The sequence below is a fragment of the Equus asinus genome, chromosome X (genome assembly GCF_041296235.1).
Source record: "Equus asinus isolate D_3611 breed Donkey chromosome X, EquAss-T2T_v2, whole genome shotgun sequence".
Lineage (NCBI taxonomy): Eukaryota > Metazoa > Chordata > Mammalia > Perissodactyla > Equidae > Equus > Equus asinus.
This window is the reverse complement of record NC_091820.1, coordinates 1,683,449-1,703,125: the sequence shown is the minus strand read 5'-3', so window position 1 is coordinate 1,703,125 and position 19,677 is coordinate 1,683,449. Positions and strand designations below refer to the sequence as shown.

The 19,677-nt window shown below is 45.4% G+C and overlaps 1 protein-coding gene across 1 annotated transcript in view; it reads left to right on the top strand.

Annotated features, from left to right (window-relative positions):
• Nucleotides 1–19,677, top strand: part of PRKX (protein kinase cAMP-dependent X-linked catalytic subunit) — a 90,681-nt gene that overhangs the window by 20,764 nt on the left and 50,240 nt on the right. Inside the window, exon 2 of the mRNA XM_070501820.1 lies at nt 12,309–12,477. Within this exon, the coding sequence (XP_070357921.1) occupies nt 12,309–12,477 (169 nt within the window). The remainder of the gene's footprint in view (nt 1–12,308; nt 12,478–19,677) is intronic.

The window sequence follows — 19,677 nt, the reverse complement described above, 5'->3', positions numbered from 1 at the left end:
AAATGCCAATAGTGGTGGAAGAGCAACTGACTTCATTATATATATGACTCAGTTTTTGGTTAGAGGGCTGTATTGTATTCATAACCACATAAGCCATTTGTTGTCAAAGATGGAGTTTTCTAAACATTTCTAAATTGGCAGTTGACCCTTTAGGAAAGAATTGAATAGAGCTAAGTGGTAGATGCTGTTAAGCCATCTGATATGGTAGCCACCAGCCACATTCAATACAGTACACAGTTGCACAGTCTCAGTAGCCACTTTGGGCCTCTGGCTACTGTATTGGACAGCACAGAGGTAGAACGTTTCTGTCGCCACAGAAAGTTCCATTGGGCAGTGCTTGCTGTAAGGTGGTGATAATCAATGGGGGGGGTGCGATTCTGGCCCCACTGGAGACTTGGTCATATCTGGAGACGTTACTGGTTATGACAAGAGGGGGATGAGAAGGAGTGATGTTGGCATCTGTGGGTGGAGACCAGGGATGCTGCTCAACACCCTACAGTACACAGGATGCCTCACCACAGAGAGTGGTCCAGCCCCAGATGTCAGTAGTGCTGCGGCTGAGAAACCCTACCTTAGTATGAGAGACTCTGTCTGTCTTTATCTATCATCTATCTATCTGTCCATCCATCCATCATATCTGTCTATCCATCTATCCATCCTATCTATCATCTGTCTGTCATCTATATCTATCATCTCTCTAACTGTCTATCAATCTATCTATCCATCCATCCATCCATCATATCTATCTATCCATTCTGTCTTCATCCATCATCTGTCTATCTTTCATCATGTCTGTCCGTCCATCCATCCATCCATCCATCCATCACATCTATCTGTCTGTCTATCATCTGTCTGTCATCTATACCTATCATCTCTCTATCTGTCTATCCATCTATCTATCCATCCATCCATCCATCCACCATATCTATCTATCCATTCTGTCTATCCATCCATCTGTCTCTATGGCAGTGGTTCTCAACCAAGTGTGCTTCTCTTCCCCAGGGGCCACTTGGCAGTGTCTGTAGACATTCTTGGTTGTCTCAACTCGGGGAGGATGTGGTGTTACTGGCATCTAGCAGGTAGCAGACCAGGATGCATCAGCCCTCACACCACAGAGAATTATCCAGCTCCAAATGTCGATATCGCAAGGCTTGAGAAACCCTGATCTAAAGGGTAATGCATTTTTTTGTAATTTTGTTTCCTACCCTGGATGCAGTTTAGGGATGTGTCTTTAACCTTAAACGTATCAAGGGCAACCTGTGTTCTTGTGGGTGAAGACTCACCCAAGGGCCCTTCAATGCTACAGATTTGGTGCTGCTGTGGACCCTAAAGCTGAGCCAGGAATTCCAGGCATTTCCCTTCCTGACATTTGTTACTGTTGTGGGAGTGGGAACTTCCTGTGTTTCTTTTTTCTTTTGGAATTATATATTTTGTATCTTTGATAGGAGAGAGTATAATTTAGTATGTTGTAAATACAAGAGTTGTAGTTCTAAAATATCTCTTCTATTTTTATCTTTTAAAATAGGACAGTGTGAAATTGAGTGTTGCTTGACTCAGCAAAATTTTGAGGGAGTTACTTGTTTAAACAAAAACAAAAAGCTGTCTAGACTAGCGAACTCACAAAACTAACCCCTCCCACACAGGGATGAGCTGAATTGGGGCCAGTTTATTCAGCTGATCTTTGAATAAATAGTCCAAGTTAAAGGAAAAAAATATTCATAAGATTATAAAGCACACATTCTCTTCCATAAATTTGGCTTATTGAGATATAATTCACATACCAGAAGACTCAGGGTTTGAAAGGGTCCAATTCTGTGGTTTTAATTTTAATCACAGTTACCACACATTCTTTTAAAAATGCCTTTTAAAGGGTTTTTCTGTAACACAGAAGTTTGACTGCACTTGTTTGCAGCAATAATTTCAAACCGACTTTTTAAAGAACTGCACGGTTTAGACATTTACTGTTTCATATATTGTAGTTTATAATCTTTTCTATCAGTTTCATTTATCACTTTAACATAAATTTAACTATTATCTAGATAAAATATTTCCATAGTTCACAAATAAAAAAGTAAGAAAATTCTAGTGAAATGCATGTGTTTTTGGCTCCCATCAGGTCACAACCGGCCCTCGCTCTCAACCCCAGGTATACCTTTTAATCACTGTCTTTTATTTTTCTGCAAACTTTTCAACATATAGAAGCACATATCACTATGAAGAGGAGACTGACGTTTTAGTAACTAATGTTACATACTTTCAGCCTCCTGAGGAATTGTATATTCTTTTTGTTACTGCTTTAAACATTTGCAGACTAATTTCACCAGGCTAAACAGTTGAGGAGATACACTTTTCCGGGGTTGGGTGGAGCCAAAAAGCGATTCTTAGAGCTTGCAGCTGGGGTCCCAGGTAAAGGAGGGGCATTGCTAAGACCTGGATGTGCGGCAGCCGCTCGTCAGCGGGTGTTGGAAGGGACTCCCCCACATTTCTCTGGATGGCTGAGAAATCAAGTGGCTTAGGTGACCTTAAGAGCCCTCCCACTGTGTCCCAGTCCCACGTTACTGCCTCAGGGGCCAACGGGGCGGGGGGGGGCCGGGGGGCCGCTGGTGGGCGGTGGGCGGAACAGGGACAAATGTGTACAATTCTTTGTCCAAACAGACCTCTCTGTGGCTCCTTGGGTGGGGTCATGGGATCTCTCAAAAGTTTTCTGGTTGACGCTCCTCAATATATGCCTACGTACCTTAATATACCCCGCCCATGTGGAAGTATGAGGAGGGGCCTTGGCTGGACGTGAGGGATGCTGCTCAACACTTTACAGTGCACAGGACAGCCCCACCACAGAGTCATGCAGCCGTGGATCTCAGTAGTGTGAAGTTGAGAAAACTCTCTATTTATCTTCTCTCTCATCTATCTACCTATTTTTCTATCTACCTATTGTCTATCTACCTATCATCTTTCTGTATCTCTCTCTCTCCATATCATCTGTATCTCCATCTGTCTCTCTATCTGTATCATCTCTCTCCCTCTCTCTCTGTCTCTCCCTCTCCGTCTCTCTCTCTCTCTCGTCTATCCTAATAGGTGTGTAGTGGTATCTCAGTGTTGTTTTCATTTGCATTTTCCTGATGACATATGATGTGGAGCATCTTTTCCTATGTTTATTTGTCATCTGTATATCTTTTTTGGTGAAGTGTCTGTTCAGATCTTTGACCCATTTTGTCTGAATCTCTTGCTTGGATTGCTCGTGTCCAATGTCTCTGAAACTGGCTGTTGGGGGCAGTCTTGGAATGGCGCGTCTGATCTAATGATCCCTATCCATGCTGGAGCTCAGAAGACTGCAGCGCGTGACTGGTTCGGGGACTTGCTGAATGCAGAAGGCTATACGTGCAGAACTCAGCTCCTGCCTCCGTTCACTCCTGCCTGCAACGGGGAGTGCCGCTCTGAGGGTTCTTAGTCTGCATGTGGCTTCCTCTAGCTTTGCCCACATTTACAAAGGGACTTCCACTGCTTTAGGCAGGAGGCATTCTGTTGTCACTTGGGTTCTGTGGGCTTGTTCATTGGTTTACCCATGGGCTCATTGACCCACACATTCATCCAACTAACATATGCTCAGGGATTATGAAGGGATGTATAAAACATGGCCCTTGATCTACAGAACCCACTGCCGTGAGCTACCATTCAGTTCCAGTGTGCACAAGAAAACATGGCAGTCCCTGATGCTTTGCAAACTGGTGTGTTGTTCGGAGCGTTTCTGTTGTAGCTAAAACTTACAGCAACATTTTTCCTGCGGTTATCTAAGAAAGGGTTCTTTGTGCATGCCGGGCATTTCTACTCAGTGAAGTTCAGTGCCGCGTGGACTCTTTTGTTACTTAATTGGCGACATTGACTACCTTCCCAGGATAACACAGACCAAGTGCAGAGAGTCTGCCTCAGAAGGTTGACCTCGTAGCATCCTTTTCAAACGGCATTTCTTCAACTGCATGTTTGCCGAAACTTCTTGAGATTTTTCTTTTTGCAAGTGTCAGACCTTAGGGTAAGTGGGATGAAGTGGGAATGGAAACTGCTCTCCTCTATCTCGCTGTGGTGGTAGATTTTTGTCCCTAGTCCCCGTGCCCTGGCCTGGGATCCTTTCCCCACGAGGTTAGCTCTGCCCTGTCAGTCAACAGTTCATGATGTCTGTATCCAGTGCCCTGAAGAATAAAGAAAGTTAGCACATACCAGCTCTGTTTGATGGAGCTTACTTGTTTTTTTAAAAATCTCTCTTAGCCTGGTTTTTTTTCCTTTGGTCAATGTTATTGAGGTATAATTTACATATAGCAAAATTCCCCCACTTTCAGTTTACGCCTCGATGAGTTGTTGACACAAGTACAGAGTTGCATAACCACCACACAGAATATTTATGTAGCCAACTTTTTTCTTTACGCTTAGGGAGAATGTGTTTACTATATGATTAAGATGCTGTATGGTGTGCTTTGTATTATTAACACTTTCTGTGTTATTTTATTTAAACTGTGTTGAGGGTCAAGATTTTTTTCAGTTTTATTGAGATATAATTGACGCAGAACACTGTAAAAGTTGAAGGTGTACAGCATAATGACTTTACTTACATATATTGCAAAATGATTACCACAATAACTTCAGTTAACATTCATCGCCTCCTATAGTTACAAAAACTTCTTTTTTTTCCTTGTGATGAGCACTTTTAGGATTTACTCTGTTAGCAACTTTCAAATATGCCATACAGCAGTGTCTGCTATAGTCATCATGCTGTACATCCCCAGGATTTATTTATCTTATAACTGGAAGTCTGTACCTTTGGCCACCTTCCTCCAGTTCCTCCACCCCTACCTCTGCCTCTGGTAACCACAAATCGGATCTCTTTTTCTATGATTTTTTTTTGTTGTTGTTAGATTCTACATATAAGTGAGATCATATGGTATTTATCTTTCTCTAACTTATTTCACTTCGCGTAATGTCCTCTAGGTCCACCCATGTTGTTGCAAATGGCAAGATTTTCTTCTTTTTCATGGCTGAATAATATTCCGTTGTGTGTGTATGTGTATATATATATATATATAATTATTTATCCATTCATCCATCCATGGACACTTAGGTGGTTTCCATGTCTTGAGTGTTGTGAATAGTGCTGCAATAAACATAGGGGTTTATATATTACATATATTACATTGGATTGTTCATTTCAAGTTAACTTGGGTATATACCCAGTAGTGGGATTACAGGATCCTATGGGAGTCCTACTTTTTAAGTTTTTGAGGAACCTTCCTTCAAGAAGGAAGGAAGGAAAGAAAGGAGAGAAGGAAGGAGGGGAAGAGGAAGGAGAGAATAAGAAACAAAGAAAAGAACTTAAATTTCTGGCCAAGAAACCTGGATGACAGGGGTCATGTGGTCTCTGTTCTCATCAACTACAGCCTTGCGTCCTGGACACCACCTTCTACCACGCAAACGTCAAATTAAGGAGAACACTTAGAGGCACTGGGGGTGTTGGCCCTGTCTGGGAGGCCTTGGGAAAGTTCTTGTTCAGGGTCCTCCTGTGGAAGATTCTGAGACTCATTGTCCACCCTCCACAGGAATGCCCCTCCCAGGAAAGCAGGCGTGGACACAGAGACACAGGTGTTCAGGATGGCCCAGGGAGCATGGTTGAGCCCCGAGGGGGTTGCTTTTGAGCTCTTTGGATAAGGAATGGATTAAAAGGACGAAGCTGATGTTTCCATTGGTAGATCAGACACGCAAACGTGAAAAAATACATCTTGACATCTCGGACCCCCAAACACAACCCCACAGTCTTGGCGTCATCTGCTGTTCAGAATTCCTTCATTCCCAGGATGGATTCAGGATTGAAAAATGTGTGTGTGTGTGTGTGTGTGTGTAAGAATTGTGTTTGTAACCTAATAACTGCTCCTCCCTTGGCTGTGGGGATGAAAATTCATTTTATTTATAGCAAACCCTTAAAAACATCAGTTCACTCATGTCCAGGGAGCATGACTATTTCTAAATGTCTGAAACAGGAAGGAAAGAAACAGTAATTTATCTTCAGTAAATTAATAAATTTCCTAATTTGCAGCAGAACACAGGCAATACAGTTTTTATTTATAGGAATATGAATTCCACATGTTTAACAAATTCACACATTTAACAAATCTCTTCTATTTTTAGACTGGCTGGCAATATCCACAAGTTGTTGTAATTATCCTATTATTTTGTTTTTGTCCTTAATTTGTGAAATAGTGAGACATTTCCTCAAATGGCTTGTCACTACCCCTTTCACCATCAAAGAATGGATACGCCCTTTATTATCGGGGTGTTTGTCCTTAAATCACAAAAAGAAAGTGGGTAAAATAATGTCACTGACAGTCTCCACAGTCTCCACTTCATAAAGATCAGTGTGATTCTTCAAGGGTGAGGGGTGTGGGGCTGTCTAGGGAAAGAGACAGGGGCATTGCATATTTTGTGGATTTGCTGCAGCCTCAATGATGAAACAGCAGTCCTTGGGAAGCTGGACCTTTATGCCATAACAATTTAATTGCTGTATTTTTAGTTGAGGATGTTGTGTGTAAACAAAGTTACAAAAGGCTGAGAAATCTTTTCATCTGCAGTAACTCAAAAACGCAGTGCAAACGCAATTAATAAAAAGGAATGTGGAAGGTGGCTGCCTTTTTGTTGAAACTTCTCCTCTTGGAGACGCTAGGGGAAACTCTGTCTCAGGGATGTGATCCTGGGGGAAGACAGCTGATGTCTTAACCCCACTGCTGGCTGACCAGAAAACCAGCGATGTGACCATTTGTCCAGAAAATGTGGCTGTGATCAGGTGTCATTTTATTTTTCCCTTGGAGCAGAGACACCGTTTCCATGCTTCTGTTGATCAGCTTTTGGAAAGTGCATCATTTTTTCAGCACAGACTGGCTTTCATTTCTATGAATTCTAATTGGTTTTTTTTTTTTGAGTTCCTCATCATCGGTTCTCTGGACAAGGATAGGCCAGTGTTCCTGATGTCCTCAATCTTGGCCTTTAAATTTCCCAAACCAAGTAAATGTCTCAAAGACCTGACTGGAGCCCTGCTGGGGCCTTTGAAAAACGTAAGTTTTCATTTCCGAACATGTCCTCCAACAAGAGGAAGATAACACTTAAAAATCCTGATGGATTCTGTACGCAAAAACACGAACACATAGTATTAGATGATCAAGTAAGAAGGGGCTAGAGGAATCCTGACCGTTGCTAGGATTGGAAAACAAGGTACCGCCAAGCAGATCACTTGAACGATAGAAGTTTATTCTCTCTCAGACCTGGAGACCAGGAGTCTGACATGAAGGGTCACAGGGCTGCGCTCCCTGTGGAGGCTCCAGGGGAGGGTCCCTCCTGCCTCTTCCAGCTTCTGGGGCTCCAGGCGTCCCTGGGCTGGTGGCCGCCTCCCTCCCGTCTCTGCCTCCGTCCTCATGTGGCTTCTCCTCTGTGTTTACGTGTCCTCTTCTGTCTCTGATTAGGACACTGTCCTTGGATTTAGGGCCATCTCCTCCAGGATGCCCTCATCTCCATCCTTCCCTTCATCACATCTGCAAAGACCCTATTTCTGAATAAGGTCACATTCACAGGTCCCAGGGGTTAGGGATTGAACATATCTTTTTGCAGGAACACAATTCAACCCAGAACAAGTGGGAGGAGAGTTAGAATGACCCAAAGCGAGCCAGGCCAGCTGTGGGGTGTCCCTGTTCCAGCGCAGAGGTTGAGCGGGGCCCAGATGCAAGGTGTCGGCTTTCTGGCATTTTGGACCATTAGTGCATCTTCTCTTCAGAACATGCGGAGGTGAGAAGGGAAGAGACCAGAGCAGGAGGCAGATCTAAGGATGTGGCCTCCCTTTCACTTCTGTCATTCCTCCCCGTGGTCCAGGGACCCCAAAATAAAAGCCTGAGTTGTCTATATTCTTTTTCCTTCTGCAACCACTTGGCCTTCCACACTGTTCTCATTGTTTTCCTTCCATATGGACTTTTCCGAACTGTTTTAAGTTCTAGCAAACTTAAAAGATGTATAACCCCTGCAAACTGAAATGTGAGTTTCTCCCGTTTACATGGTCTTCTTTTGCCTTACGGACTTTCGAAAAATAAGGGGGGCGCTCGCATGCCTGCGAGTCTGCAGGGAAAGCACTTTCCTCCGTCCCCCTGTGAGCTCTCTCTCCTCAGGAGGCTTTGTGGGGTTGTTGGGCTGAGGAAGAGGGGAGGCCAGTCTCCTGACCATGAGAACTGCGTCTTTTGCACTTTCTCACAGCTCACTCTGTGGTGGTGTTTTTCCCCCAGTTTTGACTTCTGAGAAAAGAAGGACCTTCTAGAGGTTCCATGTTGTGGCCACGGTGATCCCGTCACCGTCTTAGTGCTGTGGGGTTGTCTGAATGCATAGTGGGAAGGCGCTCGGTTTTCAGTGACTGTAACGTGTGCCTCTGTGTACAGTTGTGCATGTCTGTCTTTAGAAGGACATCAGCACATGCTGTGGCATTTTTCTGGGTGGGTTGGAGTTCAACCATGTCTCGCTAGCTATTTGGAGGGAGGAGGTCTTATCTCTCGTCCCCAGCACCCCAGACGGAAAGCCTGCGTGAGTTTGTATGTGACTCTGATGTGAGAGTTTGGGAGGACGGATGTGGGGGAGGAAGAGGGCAAGACGGATGGGAGAGGATGCAGACAAAGTGGAGAAAATGGCAAACCTTTGAAAAACATGAAGATCCCTCCCCCAGGGAGAGGAGAGACCTGTGTCTGTCCCATCCAGCATTTCAAGACCGGAATCACAAGACACAGGATGGCCCATAAATCAGAACCAACTTCCTTGTCTGGAAGCTCAGCTGGAGGAACGAATACCTCTTGACACGTTGGAGGAAAACCCACTGTATCGGACTGGCTGTGTGAAGGATGTGCCCGCCTTAGACGTGGCCATCCTTCCAAAGAGATGGCCACGGGCGCTTCTGACTGTCTGAAACACACGGGCCAGCTATGCTTCGGAATTTGGAAATTTTCAGAATCGGGGACAATACTCAGGTGTGGGTGCCGGTTATCACAGGAGACCCTCAGTAGAATCTGGGCCACTTGTTTGTGTTAAGATGTGACTTTCCAGAGTGAAATAAATGGATGTTCACCCAAAAGGGAGATCAAGCCTGAATAGTTTTTTTAAGTCAGGTCCACTTTTGTGTCTGGATGAGTTTATGAAGACACTTGGGGTTTCAGAACCTCCTCAACTTAGGAATTTTAGCAAAGGGGTTGAGGAACCCATACTTGATTTTCACCTTAAAGCTTTAGCTGTAGGAATAACCTCCATGTAAGATATGAATCCTGAGTAATTCCTTCTCTCTGCCTCACACGACTCCCCAGCCCAGAGTAGGAGAGAGGGGGTTGCCTGGCTGGGGAGAGCAAGTGTTTCCCTTGAGCATCTGAGGAAAAATCTGGCCTAAAAACACTTGAAAAGACTGCTTTTTTAAAAAAGTGTTTTTCCAGTTTTATTGAGATATAATTGACATATTACATTCTATTACTTTGAGGGGTACAACATAATTCAATATATGTAGGTATTGCAAAATGATCACCACAATAATTCTAGTTAACATCCATCACCATGCATAGTTATAAATTTTTTTTTTCTTGTCATGAAAACATTTCAGATCTACTCTCTTAGCAACTTTCAAATACGCAATACAGTATCGTTAACTATAGTTGCCTTGCTGTACCTTACATCTCCAGGCCTTATTTATCCTACAACTGGAAGTTTGTATCTTTTGACACCCTTCACCATTTCACCCATCCCCAACCTCTGGTAACCACCAGTTTGTTTTCTGTATCTATGAGTTTGATCATTTTAGATTCCACGCGTGAGATCATACAGTGTTTGTCTTTCTCCACCTGGGTTTACTTAACATAATGGCTTCAAAGTCCATCCGTGTTGTTGCAAATGAAAAAGACTCTTCTTTCTGTCATACCGGGCAGACGTGGGTCATATGGCCATCCTTACCTGCAGCAAAGCCAACAAAAGGATTCTTCTCCATTGTAAAGCGAGCCATTGAGAGCTGGGCATGCATGTTGGACAGCCTGCCAACACCCAGCAGGAAAAGGTTAATTTGCCTTTTTTCTTTCCATGGCAATAATGACTCACTACCAACACCGTTCATGGTGTCTTTGTCTTTGGTGCACTGAGGCTGATCTCCTGAAGAATTACAGCCAGTCGGTTTTGTCTGCCTTGACCTAGGTAGACCTGTGATCTGGTTGTGGCGTTGAGGGAGCGCCCACATCTCCCAGGGTAACGCAGGCATCTGATGCGGTGCACAGGTCACCCGTCCTGAGTTCTGTGTGTTTACACCTCTCTCAGCTCAGAGAAAGCTTGAAGGGCATTGCAGACAGAAATAAAAAAACCTGTTGAGTCATAGCTGTGTTACCTTTCGTGTAGGCATAGAGAACTCTCAGTTGAGTGTCAAAATAAGTGCTGAAAAGACAAAATATTATCTAGTAAATATCTAGTAAATACAATTGAGTAAAGGATGGGCTCCTCATGGTGGGCAGTAGAGAGAGATGATTAAGAAGAACGGGACCAGAGAGAGGCAAAAAGATCAAGGAACACAGCCTTCTTTTCATTATCAGAATCTTAGAGTGTGGCAAGACTTTTATATGTTCCATAGGAATCTACCTGTCCTATTGCAGAGATGAACAATATGAGGCCAAAAAGCGTTAAATTTGTTTCCCTGAGTTCATAGATCAAATCAGAAGCAAATTGTGGACTAGATGCTTACTGTTCCTGATTCCCACTTGCATGCACTTTATCCAGTGGAAACATCAATGTCCACATAAAAACTCCACAGCTGTATCTGTTTACTTTCCTCAAAACCTTTTCCCTTGATTATGCCTCTCTCTTTTGACCTGATTCCACATAATTTTATCAACATATATTGCCTTACACTAATAAAATTCTGTTTTTACTTGCAGATTATCTTTTGATGAGACCATGCTTTAAAAATGTCTCATCACTCTTCATTTGCTTCTTCTTGCAAAGCAGTTTCTTTTCTTGTGTTGGTGGATCCTTTCCTACTGCTATATAAAATATTTATTGTTGGAAACTTCATTTAAAAATTAAGGTTACTTATCGTGCCCACCTCCACTCCATCAGCTAGTAGATTTATTTTACAGCTCAAGAATTTTAATCAACGGAAAATGCTAAAAAAATCACATTGCTTAAGTATAACTTTGTGCTTCTTTTCATGGTGCCATGTGCAATAAATGGCATTCCAAACTCTGTGCAAGGGAAAAAAGGAACTCCGTTGTTGTGTCGTTGCATTGGAGGTCTTTTTCCTTCTCAAGTGGTCCTTGAATTCCGTCTCCTTTCTCATCAGGTTGATTGCCGTTTCTCCAGCCAGGGAGCCCTGTCGGTCGACCATTTTCTACATCTTTCTCCTTGTGAAGAAGACCCATTCCTCTGCATTATTTGCTAGCCAGACAGTCACAGAAAACACAGCCAGCATTGCTGACCTTCCTGAGTGCTAGGCTTGCACATACAGATTTCCATGTTTCTGCCTCCAACTTTACCTCTCCCCTGGGCATAGACAAATAAAATTCCTTTGCAACTTTGATGTTCTAGTTGCATGCAGTGGTTACCAGCTTGTGTGATGGGTGGAAGGGGTGCACTAAACCCCAGAGTGAGGCTCAGAAGATGGGAGGGGCTGGAAGTAGACAGAGGAGGAGGAGGAGTCATTTGGAAATCTTCCAAAGAGGGTTTGATTTCCTTTTGTATTCATAGTGGTTGCAGTGTTTTAAATTTCCCCCTCTTTCTATTCACCCATCACTTTTTTCCAATCCACTCAAATCTTGCCGACTAAGTAGCACATAGCAGGTGTCAGTGTGTTAAGCAGCCTTTGTGAGAGGCTCATGTTCCTCATTCTCCTGTCTTTATCTAGAAAGCCTGAAGAGAAAAAGACCTGTGGAAGGAATGCATTTACCATATTTTCCCATTCTGCCTCTCCTTGTGTGCGTGTGCTTGTGCGTGCATGGTTGTGTGCTCTGGGATGGCTCATTTGCAGAAATGATGGCCCGCTTTCCCTCCAATTAAAGGATACATTGGAGACAGGTGATCCTGTCTGGCTGTGTGAGTGTGTGTGTGTGTGTGTGTGTGTGTGTGTGTGTGTGTGTGTGTGTGTGCGTATAACAGGTGCATTCAATTGAGAATTCCAGCCCCGAACTCCTCAGCAAACACTCACCAGCCATATCCTAGGGTGTTGAGTTCCTAAAGCCTGTGATTCCCTTCAGGTCCCCATACAGCCCCATTTGCTCTTCCCCCTGCAGGCACGGGGACCTTTGGGCGCGTGCAGCTGGTCAAGGAGAAGAAAGCCAAGCATTTCTTCGCACTGAAGGTCATGAGCATCCCTGACGTCATCCGCCTGAAGCAGGAGCAGCATGTACACAACGAGAAGTCGGTGCTGAAGGAAGTCAGCCATCCGTTCCTGGTCAAGCTGTGAGTCCGCCTCCAGGGTCTCTCCTGCGTCCCTCTGTTGGTCCTCACCCTCCCTGGGACCCGCGGTGTGGTGGAATGAGGCCCCCGCGTGTGTGCATGCGAAGTCTCGGACCAGGGTGATAACCCTTCTGAGCTATCTCGGCTTCTGATCTTGCAGACGTGGTTCTGCAAGGGCTGCTGACCATCAGCCTGGCCAGGTCCACAGACAAAGGCTCTGTTTCTACAACTGCCTGTCCCAGGACCTTGCTCGCCTGGCTAATATCTGCAGGGGCATGGGTGGCCCTGCCAAGGCTCTCTTCCCCCTTCTCCAGTCAAGGTCAGCTTCACCAGCTCCCTGTAGAGCCAGTTCAGTTGGGTTTTCAGGGACCTCCACCACCTGCTCAGTTTCATCCCCTCAGGTGGTTCCATGAGTTTTTAGCTGACTAGTAGGTTTCTCCATCTAGATGCTCCACAGATGCTTCCAGTTGAGGATGCCCAACATTGCTCCGAGCCATTTGCCCAGGTAGGGTAAGACCGTTTCCCACCCGAGTGCCAGAGATGTGGATGTCCAGAGATAGCTCTCTTCCCATGCATGGATGCCTTCCATCCAGTTCATCCGCCATCCTTCTCACCCTCCCCCTCAGGGCCTCCCACACAGCCCCTGCCTGATCGGAGCTCCCTCTCTCTGCCCTGCCTTTCTGCACTGGCCTCCCAACCATTCTTCCCCTCCCAGCCTCGCTTCCCTGTACCGTATCCCTTTTTCACTTTGCCACCATGCTGGTCCTCCCCACAAACCTCTCTGGTGATCTGCGTGTCTACTGACAAATGCACGGGGGCTTTCTGAGGTGCCCAGGATAAAGCCCCAGCCACATAGCCCTAGAAAGGGCTGATCATGTGCTCTGGCTTTCCCTCTGGATTTTTCTCTTTCCCTCCATCGTCTGATCATGGAAAGCCAGCCACAGTAGAAGGTGAGAGTTGCCGTCCATGTCATCACTCCAGGGCCACTGTCCCGTGCACTGCCTCCTTCCTCTTTGTTTCCCCATCCCTCACCCATCCCATCTGACCAATACCTGCCATTCTTCTCTGACACACCTCCCTGCCTGCCTACAGTCTTGAAGCATTTTGTGTGTCCCCTGGAGCAGGGAAGCTCATCTCTATACTCAAAGCCACCGGAGCAACATCCCCCAGTCCAAAACAGCATCTTACCCAGAGTAGGGACGGATTGCATGTTTCATGAGGAAGAGAAAGGAAGTGGTTGACCTTTTGTTTCACGTTCCTTCAGTGGCACTAAAAGGATCTTGTGCTGATATGGAGGTGTTGATAGAGTCCCATGCTTTCGAGTCATGGAAACAAAAGTAGCTGGCGTGTTGGGGTGTCACCACCCCTCACTCATCAGTCCTGAGTCTCTACTCGGCCAGCAGGGGAACAATGGGTGGAAGACTAATGTGTGTAGATCTTCCTCTGGAATGAAGAGAAGCTTCTAGTTATTTCTTCTCTTCTATGACCTAAAATGGGGATTATGGGGGAAGGAGTTTAGCTAGTGAGGGTTTTAAATAAATATTTTCCAAAGGAGATGTGGACTCCTTTAGAATATTGCCAATTTGTTCTCACACGATTTAGGCAAATGGTCTTGGGCTTTTACCAAACACAGGACATCTCAGACCAGAAACACAGGTGTGTCCCCGAGGCTGCTTTTTAGCTGAATTTTCCACAGAAGACAGTGCACCAGGCAGCCAGATTCTGGTTTGCCTCTGAAAACCAAGTGGCAGGATCCTTTATGTGTTTGCAGTGAAAGTTAGGAGAATGCAAAATCGAAGCAAACAGAGTTGCTGGTCAAAACAAAAAGTCTTAGACATCTTTGTTGAGCAGACACAAGTTTTGAGAAGAGTGAAGAAGCCAGTGGGAGGACGTCTCTGCAGCACCAAGAGTGGGACTTGGGGAGGCTGCCATGTCCATTTCACCTCACTGCATCTTTTCTGGGGTGCAGGCATGTCTCATGCGTATCATTAGGGTGATGTTGTAGGGTATACATGGAATCTTGGGTGAGGACTTCCAATTCTGGGAATTCCACCTTGTTGGGGGGGATGAATGATGTCTCCCACAAAAGATAATGTTGAAGTCCTCACCCATAGTACCTGTGAATGTGACCTTAGTTGGAAATCAGGTCTTTGCAGATGTAATTCAGATGTAAGTTGAGGTGCTAGAGGAGTAAGGTGGGTTCTTCATCCAATATGATGGATGTCCCTATAAGAAGAGGAGAAGAGACACAAAGACAGACACACACAGGGAGGCGAAAGCCATGTAAAGGTACACAGACACAGAGGAGAAGCCACGTGAAGACAGAGGCAGAGATGGAAGGGATGCGGCCACCAGCCCAGAGACACCTGGAGCCCCTAGAAGCTGGAAGAGGCAGGAAGGGCCCTACCCTGGAGCCTCTGGAAGGAGCGCAGCCCTGCAACACCTTGATGTTGGACTTCTGGTCTCCAGAACTGGGAGAGAATGACTTTCTGTTGTCTTAAGCGGCCTAGTCTATGATGCTTTGTCACTGCCATCCTAGGAGACTTCAACATACGTTCTCACCTCCTAGAGTGGGGAACAAGCCTACATAATGGGCTCTGTAGATGCTTTACAGTCCAGAAATCTCAAATCCTAAGAAAGAGCCCCATGAATGTGGGGCTAGGTAGAGTGGACAAGTCAAAGTTCCTGGGATGGCATCCTTGAGGTTTTAGAAGTGAAAAATGGAGAGAGGAAAGGAGGAGCTTGCAAAACAGAGCTTCAGTCACGTGAGTCTGCTTTCTTCACTCCTGGACAGCCAGCCAACAGTTTTCCTTATCATGTGTGGTGGATTCCCAATTCCCCATGGGGACTTAGATTCTGTATTTGTGTATTTGGCTGTCCTTTGTTTTCAGTTAAGTACCTAAGTTGTTTATATCAGACAGTCTGTGTGTTCTAGTTTCGGTGGAATGGAATTGGACCCAAATTATCCAAATTGGTTCATTTTTCTCTTTCAAGGAGTGAGATTTCCCTGCACCCTGTTAGCTCCGTAATCTGACTGTTGGATGCTACATTGATTTTCCTGTTGCCAGAACGGCTCACGGGGTGCAGGTCACAGTCCAGTGTAGTCTTTTTATACTTTATGTTCAATGGGGGGTGTGGCTGGGAGGCAGGATCTCGTCATTTAATCCATGTGGAATTTAAGGAACATTTAGATAGTCTTCTCAGGGAGATTATATTCATAAGTTTTGGGAAATTGTGTTTGGCGCTCATTTAAGATCTCTCCGTGGCTTTTGATCAATATGTGTTTCCCCACCACACTGAGATGGCACATAGGGCATGCTCTGGCCTCCACAGTTCTCAGGAAATGATCACCAGTGGATCCTTTGAAGACTTAGGGATATGAATTTCCAGGTGGCCTTTATCCAAAACTTATGAAGATGAGTTGCCCACTCTATTACTGTTCTTGAGCGGCCTTAACAAAGGACCACAGACCAGACAGCTTAAGCAACAGACAATTATTTCTCCCAGTCCTGGAGGCTGGAAGTCTGAGGTCCAGGTGTGGGCAGGGCTGGTTCCTCCTGAGGCCTCTCTCCTTGGCGTGTAGATGCGTCTTCTCCCCGTGTCCTCACATGGTCGTCCCTCTGCATGTGTCTGTATCCTCATCTCCTCTTCTTACAAGGACCCCAGTGCTGTTGGATTAGAACCAACCCTAGTGACCTCATTTTACCTTCATCACCTCCTTAAAGACCCTATCTTCAAATACAGCCACATAATGAAGTCCTGGGGGTTATGACTTGAACTTGTGAATTTCAGGGGGATGCAGTTGAGCCTATAACACCTACTTAGTGGCTTGCTAAGAAGAATAGATCTCTCAGTGCATAAGGGACTTATTATAATATACTTGTAGCATTTGGGTTTTTCTGCACATTATCACTTGAGGGACCAAGTGTGCTTAAAAACTGGGTTTAAAGTTGCCCTAGTTTGGCCAGCTCTTGAAGTTCCCCATACATGGCACAGGAGAGCATGCTGTATCTGGCCAGCCCTGTGCACGGGAGCCGGAAGGTGTCCAGGACCATGTGATGAGGGGTGCATTTTAGTGGGAAAACGCCAGTAGTGAAGACTGGATTTAGTCCCTCCAGCTGTGCAGTTTCTCTTGTAAATGAGAGTTTCCTCGCCTAACCTCTGCTTTCTATACTCTCCGGAAACACTGAGCACATTTTGCTTGCGTTTACTGAAACCACGTGGAATGCTGATGTTGCCAGGTATCAAGCTGAACCAAGACTGGAGTTGGAAGTTCCACTTGAGTGATTTGGCAAGTTCCCCAGTGCCATTATCAAAGTTCAGTCTTTGCCCTGCCCCTGATGGTATTGTTGACAATATGCCAGGGCGTTCATTAAATGCACATTAGAGAACACATTCTGTGCACTGATAATGTCATGTCGGAAGGCCAGCTCTGCCAGTGGAGAGAGAATTTTAGAAGAGCTGAGTAACTCACTGTCCGGGGTGGAGAAGATAGAAAGGAAGAAGGACTTGCTGTGTGCCCAAAGATCATGATTTCCTGTCTTCTCCTCACCCTTTATGCATGTGGAAATTGCTGATCTTAGGGTTGTTTGGATCCAGAACAGGGGTTTTCAGCCTCAGCACTGTTCACATCTGGGGCAACTAATTCTCTGTGGTGGGGGCTGTTCTGTGTAGTGTAGAATGTTTAACAGCATCCACCCCCTCCCCAGTGACGACGGCCCAAAATGTCTCTAGACAGTGTCAGAAATCTCCTGAGGAGGGAAATCGTCCTTGATTCCAAACCACTGCCAGAAAGAGAGATGACTGGTAGGTAGATAGATGGATGATAGAGATAGGTAGGTAGGTAGAAAGGTGAGTAGGTAGATAGATAGACATATGATTTGTAGATCATAGATGATAGGTAAGATGGTTAGATGATAGGTAGGTACATAGATGATAAGTGATTAATAGATCATAGATGATTGATAGATGATAAGATGGATAGATGACAGGTAGATAGATGATAGATGATTAATAGATCATAGATGATTGATACACAGATAGATGTTAGATAAGATGGATAGATGATAGGTTGGTAGGTAGATAATAGATATAGACAGAATCTTATGCTAATTCAGGATTTCTCACCCTCGGCACTGTTAACATTTGGGGCCAGATAATTCTCTTGGGTGGGGGCTGCTCTGTGCACTGTTGATTATTTAGCAGCATCCCTGGTCTCCAGCCACTGGGTTCCAGTAGCACGTCCCCCTTCATTGTGACAACCAAAAATGTCTCCAGACATTGCCAAGTATTCCCTGGGAGGCAGAGTTCTCTCCTGTTGAGAACCACTGCTCTTGAGAGATTGACCCCCAGTAACCTAGTTTGCCATGAGTTGGTAGGTAGACCAGAAGTCCAATTAGTCCATATCCAGGAAGACACAAGACAATGGAGAGTTATTTTCCCTGCATGATGAGTAAGAATCAGAAGATGTAATCAGAGTCAGATTTGTGTGTGGCATCCAAGCTGGGGAACCAGGAATGAAGGACATCCTGGCTTCAGGCTCACTGACCCCGTGGCAGGGGAATCTGCCACCCTCCCTGCTTGGGGAGACACCTTATGTTGCGTAAAGAGGTCAGTTGGACCATGAGGCCAGGCTCGCCTGAGGCTGCTATCTGGTCCCATGTGTGGAGGAAGGTTTCAGTCATCCACTCATGTGCTGAATTTCCAAGACACCCTAAATACCCCTCCCTCTGCCCTGGTTCAGGATCCATCATCTCTTGTTGGAGTGGTTAACATACTTTCCCAAATAACGTCTCTTATGTTCTCCTTCTCAGAGAGTAATCTAAAATTAAAATCGGATCATATGTCTCGGCCAAAAACACTTCTGTGACTCTTGATGGCCAACAGAAGCAGGTGCTAGGAGTGTAGGACAATCGTCTTCTGTCAGCTTCCAGCTTCTGCATGCTCCACCATTGGAGTTCTCCATGCTCACTGTCCTGTTCACATTGCTGAGCTCGCCATCTGCTCCTCCCGTCCCTTTCTCTGGCCAATCCCAATGCTTCTTTCTAGACTTTCCCAAGTCTAGATCTCAGACCATTCCCAGATCTTCCTTCCAGCTCAGCTGTTTGCTCTATGAAGACGCTTCCGGCCAGCCCTCGGCTGGGACATGCACCCCTCCACTGGATTTCTCTCGTACTCCTGCTGTTAACAACGCTCTTGAATACCTGTATTTGTAATAGAATTCCAATGAAATCATTAATTCAAGGAAATCAAATTAAGCCAAGGAATAGCTGGCATAAAAAAAATTGATTTTAACTTGATAGAAGTCAGTGATCATAGAAGAAACAGGAGGGCAAATAGTGTATTGGCTAGTTATTATAGACTGCTGTTGAGTGGCAGGCTAACCTTTTTCATACAGTGTGAGCAGGCACAGAATTCAGCATGAGTAAATAGCTGATGGGTACCCACCCACTTCCCATGTGCTGAGCAGCTGCTGGGATGTGAAGTTATTGAGGCGGGCAAACCATCCTTGCCACCCAGAAGGACAGTCGAAGGAACAGACATATGTGCAAGTAGAAATCAGTAGTATAGTTCCTTTAGGGGGCGTGTGTCAGAACAGAAGAGGGTGTTGTGTGTTCCACGGAGCCCAGGGAAGGGACCACAGCCCGACACCTGCCCTGCTCAGCCCTTACCCTTGGTCTCTCCTGTCAGCTCTCTATTCCCTTCTGTTTTTCATCGTGCCTCTCCCTTCCTACATAGTAGAACATTCCTGACCTAGTGTGTTTATCACAGTTTGCCTCTCTCCTGTTAGAACACAAACCCACGAAGGCAGGATCTCGTTCTGTTTGTGCCTTAGAAAGGTGCCTGGCCCACAGCAGGCATTCAAACTCAAGGATATCGAAGGGATGGAATTAACTGATGTTGCTCTGGGGTGCAGGCCTGTGCGAGGGCTCATCCAGAGTGTGTTAGACAGGCTTCTCCCAAGAAACAGGAGGGAGGGAGATTTTTAAGGAATGGACTGATGTGATTGTAGCAGCTGGCAGGTTTGAATTCTCTGGGGCAGGAACCCAGGTGGGAGTTATGTTACAGTCTTGAGTCTAAAATCTGCAGAAAAGCCCAGAAAGCTGGAAACGCAGGCAGAATTTCTATGTGGCAGTCAAATCTAGACGCAAAATTCTTTCTTCCTTGGGAAACCTCATTTTCTTGCTCTTAAAGCCTTTGACT